At 33.3% G+C, this 6,531-nt stretch overlaps 1 protein-coding gene across 1 annotated transcript; it reads right to left on the reverse strand.

The window, feature by feature from the left end:
- Window positions 1-914: 914 nt before the first annotated feature.
- Window positions 915-4,523, reverse strand: LOC114385679 (ribokinase-like). Its single transcript, XM_028345698.1, has 5 exons — window positions 3,758-4,523; window positions 2,965-3,150; window positions 1,872-2,067; window positions 1,681-1,787; window positions 915-1,202 (listed from the first exon to the last, which is right to left on the reverse strand). Exons 1-4 carry the CDS (start codon window positions 4,373-4,375, stop codon window positions 1,696-1,698), a joined length of 1,092 nt encoding a protein of 363 aa, XP_028201499.1. The 5' UTR covers window positions 4,376-4,523; the 3' UTR covers window positions 915-1,202; window positions 1,681-1,695.
- Between the last annotated feature and the right edge of the window lie 2,008 nt (window positions 4,524-6,531).

The following is a 6,531-nucleotide window of genomic DNA, read 5'->3' on the forward strand; positions in this document are numbered from 1 at the left end:
CTCTACCAAACACACTCTTAGGAATCATTCCAAATTTTAAACAAATCTTTAATTAAGTTACACTGGTCACCGAAAAGGTGTTAATCGTGTTTTCTCCTCAAATCTGTTGGTGAATCCTGTTGAATTATAAAATCAAACAAACATATAACATTAAAACAGTGGCTTTTATTATTCATAACTTGCCGGCATCTCTCCGAGGATAACATTCAATCAAGAAAAGTGTGTAACTTAGTTTTTATGTAGACACAATACAAGCTTCAAGTATTTAATTGCCATCGCAAGTTTTAGCTTGAATCTAAGTTTCTTGAAGACTTGAACCCAAATCATTATTTACCGTAATAGGTAAGCACAAATCAATATACAGGTATCGTATGTCTCAGTATATTGACTGCATCATATACTGGTCAATCAGCAAATTTATAATTTTTTTAGGAGGATAATTATTTTATAATTAGGCCAAATTTATTGGATAAATAATGTCAAATGCCAGTTAGCTAGAAGCGGATAAGGGGGTGAAAGCCATTTGGGATTGGCTCTTCGTTAGAAGAACAATTCTGAATACAAAGGAACATTGGAGTAGGAAAAAAAAAAACCATCCTCGCCTTGTGTCATATCACCTTGCTTTGGCGTAAAATCACCTTGTTTTCTCTTTAATTTGTATTTTCCTTTCAAAGTTTTAGGCTTGAAATAATCAACTTAAGTGAGGCAATAATGGATTTATCAGATATTGTCATAATTGTCAATTTATCATAAACATGGTCGAAAGAAGAAAAAGAAAAAGAAATTTTTTTGAGAAAGTAATCACTTTTTGAGAATTTTTTGGGATTGGCATAATTTTTTTAATAAAGGTCCTGGAATGAATAGGGTCATGTTTCAAGATAGATATGTTTCTCGGTTTATTAATTTTTTCCCACTTTTCTCACCGAAGAAAGACGAAGTTCCTTATTTTCTTGCATTGCTTCTTCTCTTATTAAACCAAACCTGTCAAACATTATTTTATCTTCTCTTCGTTTTCTTTCCATTGTCAAAAGTGTAAATGTTTGGCCTAATCTTATTACAATGACAACAAGCTATTATGCTGAAGAATCCATCTTACAGAAATGCTCTGTAAAAGGACTTTTGCTTTACTTACTGCCATCATCCAGGGTCTTTATCTCTACCATACACAGTTATTCCGCTCCTGATAGTCCAAATTGTGACCTCTGACAACCAAAAATATTATCAGTCATTGAAATCAGATGCGTGTTTCAAAATGTGTAAAACAATCAATAATAGGAAAGTGAACTAACAGATTCTCCTATTTAGGCATTAAAACTGATCATTTTCCTGTTGAAACAAATATGTTCGCATACCAGGATCATTAGACTAGAGAAATTTTTAATAAATGGACACGTGAATTGTTCTAGGAATGCATTATGCATCAAATGAAATTAAATAATAATTAAAGTAGTTTTAGAAGCATGCAGGAAAATGTAGTGACAAGAGCCATTCAATTGTAGTCAGGAGCATCAGAAAAGTGATTCTGAATAGCAAGGAAAACAAAAATTGAATAACAAATAAAGAAACTGATACCAGGCACTCTCTAGAAGTCCAAATCATGTTTTTTCTTCACTAAGCAAGAACGAGAGAGTAAATCCAAACAATTAAAACAAAGGAAGAAGTGTTTCAGTGAAAATTGACCTTTTCTGAGTATTCTCATTGACAATTAAGAAGATCCAAAACAGATTTCCTATCAGGCATGCTGGGAGAGGCTCCCTTCACTTGAACACAAAGACAAGCTGCAGCAGCTGTTGCAGAACAACATAGTTAGGAACATTTTTCCAAAGAGAAAATTCTAGAAAGAAAAAAGAGTTGCATTCCACCATACACACCAGCAAATCTGAGGCATTCCTTTTTGGACTTTCCCTCAACCAAGGCCACAGCAAAAGCAGCAGTAAAAGTATCACCAGCACCAGTTGTATCGACAACTGTTTTAGCAAGTATGGCAGGCTGCTGAATTGGTTTTTCTCCTTCTACAAAAAGCGCGGATCCTTTTTCCCCAAGTTTCACAAGAACTTGTTTAACTCCCTGAAATTTCAGACAAATAACACCAGAACTAGAACCATTGAGACATTGCACTGTTCACAATGATAAATGCCAAAATGTTCATCTATCATTCTATCAGCCTTCACCAATCAACCAAGACATTTGAAGATAAATTCTGAGACAATTTCAAATCTATTGCAGTGTCACCGAGAGACAATTCATAGGAAATAAAAGAAATAGAAAACTCAATTGTTTATTGGTCATTAACTACCATTTCCCCCTATAGTTTCCCCTTATGATGCATTTAATTGGATTCAAGGAAAAGAAAATGAAATAAAAATTGCAGGCAGGTTGTTATTGCCAAGAGGAGTAAACAGCTCCATTTCCCTCAACATAAAGGAGTAATAGTTCAAAACCTTGTTTAGAAGATAATGCCACCAAATAAAGGCAGTGAGAACCAGATAACCGGAGGTATCAGATTCAGAAATCAGAATACATGACAATTCTGTAGAAGAATCTCTAATGAACATCAATATGATGGCCATTTCATTCTGCATTGACACTGTGGATGCCATCTATGCAGGCATGTAAACACTACACAAGGGAAGGAGTATCAGTAACAGAAAACCTCAGAGTTACTTCAGATTTTCAATTATATTCGAAAAATTGTGCTTTCTTTGTAAGACATTCTCAAGGTTTTACAAAAACAGTAGGCAACCGCAATAAAACTGCATTTGTCTATAATTTTTCTCGATATTAAGAATTGCAATAAAACTGCAATTGCAACTGCATTTCTATGCAATTTTCCTCAATATTAAGAATCAGAATAAAACCACAATCTAAAACCTTGTCTATCCATAAGCAACGAATATGGCATTCAACTAGCATAATGTGGAGAAGCATTTCATTGTGAACCCTAAAGTCACTACTTGAACTCACCAGTTCATGGCATTTCAAAGCAGCCTGTGCAATCTCTTCAAAACTTCCTGTTGGCCTTCCGGTAAGACGAGCAAGTTCAGTTTCATTAGGACTCAAAATATCAACAAATTTCAATAATTGTGGCGGAATTGGCCCATCCATGCCCCCAGCATCCATCACTACTGGTACACCAGCATTCCTTGCAGCCTGCATGCATTACACCATTACACATAATGCAATACCCAAAATGCCTCACAAATAAGAAAGACAAAAATAAAGCACAAAACTTAGATCCCGAAGTTTATTTAACTACTTTTGGTATCATTCTCAAGTCAGAATCAAAGTTTCTGTTCGTAATTCAGGTAACAAAGGTTTGTCACAGCATATTACTGAGATGAAACTCTAATTCCATAATTCCAGGTAGAAAATATGTTTAATTATTCACTTGATCCCTAGACTTGCACAATCTTACAATTTAGTCCTTACACCTTGAAACCACTTAAATTAGTCTTGATGACACATACACTTTTTAATTCATTTTAGTACCTGATGTCCAAAATTATAGGACTAAAATAGCTTTAAAGTGTAAGTGCAGGAACTAAAACCAGTTTCTAAATGCAATGTCTAAATATTAATACATAACACAAGTATAGAAACCAGACGGAGAAGTTCGTTTCATTCTTTCTAATTTATTTTTTCTAGAAGTGTTTCCGAATAAATTTATCTAAAGTCTAGAAAATAATACTTATCAACAGTACTTAAGAAATTACGTCAAAGATTTTGTTCTAAAAGGCTCGGCCCGGCCCGGCCCAACCTGTGCGACTTGAACGTTGACAGCATCAGGGATCTCCCTCTGCAGCAAAACAATGCCAGCTTGGGCCACAAGGTCCAAATGCTGACGTGGCAAGGTGCTGGGCCAGCAGCTCATGTTGGCGCCGCCAATGATGATGATGGAGTTCTGGCCGTTGGATTGGAGCATGACGACGGCGTGACCCGTGGGAGCCGACGCCACCACGGTGAGGCTATCGAGGCGAACACCACCGCCACGGAGCGCGTCGGAGAGAAGGGTGCCGTAGGCGTCGTCGCCGACCTGCCCGACGAAGTAGGTCGGGTAGGAGAGCTTGGCGGAGCACGTGGCCTGGTTGGCGCCCTTGCCGCCGGCGAGGGTCTGGCCGGACTTCGCCGCGAGAGTCTCGCCTTCGTGTGGGAGACGGTCGATCTCCACGTAGATGTCGGCGTTCGCGGAGCCAACCACCACCACCGGCGGCGGCTGCTGCGACGGATTCGAAGAGAAACAGAGGACTCTGAGATTGTGAGTGTGATTGCGGAAGGAGAGGAATTGGATTGGGGAAACGGTGTTGAGTAAACTGGTTCGGGTGTTGGAGTGGAAAGAGTGGTGTGGTGTTGTTGAAAGTGTTGTTCCGATGCTCATTTTGTTTGTTCTTCTTTTTTGGCTTCGATTTCGTTCGTTCGATCTCTTCTCGCCGTAGCTATCTAAGTATCTATCTACTTGTCAAGGTAAAGCAGATGGAGCTAATTACTAGGAAAAGGTGACGTTTTGGGACTACCTTTTTGCTATTTTGTATATAGGATTATGGTTGCAACTTGCATTAGGTTTGTGAATAAATTAATGTTTGGGTTAGGATAGGGGAATAAAATCACTAATTAATATTTCTTTTTCTTCTTTTTTAATATTCTTAATTGTATTTTTTACTTTTTTTATGAATTTTACATCCAAGAAATTATTTTGGTGTATTTTATTTTTATTTTTTTTTGAAAAAACATGTAAATTTTATCTTTCATCAGTGCTAACATGACATGCTAGACCTAAGAATAAAAATCTGGAAGAAAATTCATCAAAGACTAAAGTTTTGAGTAAAATTTATCAAAAAAAAAAATTAGAAGTAAAAAGTATAATTATTTTAATTTTTCACGTCAGTACAATAAAAGATAAAATTTATAAGTTTTTTAAAAAATTAAAAAGTAAAATATGTCAAATTAATTTATTAGAAATAAAATTTGTAAAAAAAAATAGAAATATAAAATGCAATTAAACTTTTTTTAATAAGTGAGGGAAGGATCCCCGACAAAAACACTAGAACCCATGATAAAACACAGTAGACGATACATCCTAAAGCGTAAAACTTCGTTAGAAATAAAAGAAAGAACAACTAACTTCAAAAATCCTAAACTGATCACTGATAAATATGGAAACAAATCACTGTTAATAGAAGTAAATACTATTGTGAGAAGAAAATTAAAGAATATGCATTGATAACGTAAATCTTCTGGTGATTGAATAATCATTGACTTTTAAAATAATAATTATTGTAGAAATTAATAAATTTATTTATAATTAATCATTGACTTTTATATTATATACATATAATTATTAAACTCTATTATTAAATTATTATCAAGATAATGTGATATAATTGATATATAATTTTATTTGTTAAATATATGATTAAATTTGTATGTATGTAAAAAATTTGTTCAAGAGTTGAATCTCTTAATGAATTTCATACAATCTAATTTGGTACTAACAAAATGTTAGAAATATAAGATTTTAAATTCAAGGAAAAGAACATAAAAAAAATATTGTAGTTAATGTTGTTAAAATTAGCAATATATTTTAAAAAAAAATAATCTAAATCTAAAATTTAAATAGGAGCATAATTTTTTTTTACGAATCTATAGGTATCTTTCATAAAAAAATTTATTTGAATTGGATAAAATTATTTTATGCAGTATAAAATTTTGTTTAAATATTTAACATATATTTAGTACACAAGACTAATAATTAAGTTAAAATGAATTTGTTTAAGGTAATTCATTCATTAGATGGCTACTTAGGAAAATTATACTCATAAGTTAACTAGATGAGATGTAAATTAAATACTTATCCACCTCACGCTATATGTTTGTTTTAGTATTTTTATGAGAATATCATGCCGTAATTTAGAGTGTATTTAGTAAGTTATTTTAATTAATTTATTTTACATTTAATTATGGTATAAAATTATTTCACAAATATATAAGCGTTTGATAAAAGAGCAGTGATGTCTATAATAATATTTTAATTATAAAACTTTACATTTATAGAGTTTCATTTTAAAATTTTAATTGTTTTGTTATTGGTTTATACTTGTTTGGGTTTAGAGGTTTTTTTTTTTTTTCCTTTTGTTCTGAGCCCGTTACAGTGCTGGTCCATACTGATAGAAGCCTTTATTTTTCTTATTCCTTTATATTTTTGCATACCATGGGTTGGTTCACACTCCCCTGCTTACACACTCCCTTTTACAATTTATTTTAAAAAATGTTCTCTTTCAAAAAATACACTATGGTGTTGACAGTTCTGGAAAAATCATCCACCCCCAAAGAAACCCCCCACACAACTTAGAGTATCTTCAGGTGCAGGTTTCTTCCCTAAGTGCTTAGTGGGAAGAAACGATTTCTTAATTTTTTTTGTTTTCACTGAAGCAAACCTTTCACTATTGAGAATCATTTTTTATATAAGAAATCATACTTAACAATTAAAAAAATAATTTTTTCACACAGAACAAATATCTAACCATTAAAAAAATG

This window comes from Glycine soja, chromosome 15 (assembly GCF_004193775.1).
Source record: "Glycine soja cultivar W05 chromosome 15, ASM419377v2, whole genome shotgun sequence".
Lineage (NCBI taxonomy): Eukaryota > Viridiplantae > Streptophyta > Magnoliopsida > Fabales > Fabaceae > Glycine > Glycine soja.

What these genes read in the sequence shown, in the direction of transcription:
- LOC114385679 (XM_028345698.1), bottom strand. Translation starts at nt 4,375, where the DNA reads ATGAGCATCGGAACAACACTTTCAACAACACCACACCACTCTTTCCAC. An exon ending in CTTTGAAATGCCATGAACTG is followed by an intron (nt 2,068 to 2,964) that starts GTGAGTTCAAGT and finishes CTGAAATTTCAG; the next exon opens with GGAGTTAAACAAGTTCTTGT. An exon ending in GGAATGCCTCAGATTTGCTG is followed by an intron (nt 1,788 to 1,871) that starts GTGTGTATGGTG and finishes GTTCTGCAACAG; the next exon opens with CTGCTGCAGCTTGTCTTTGT.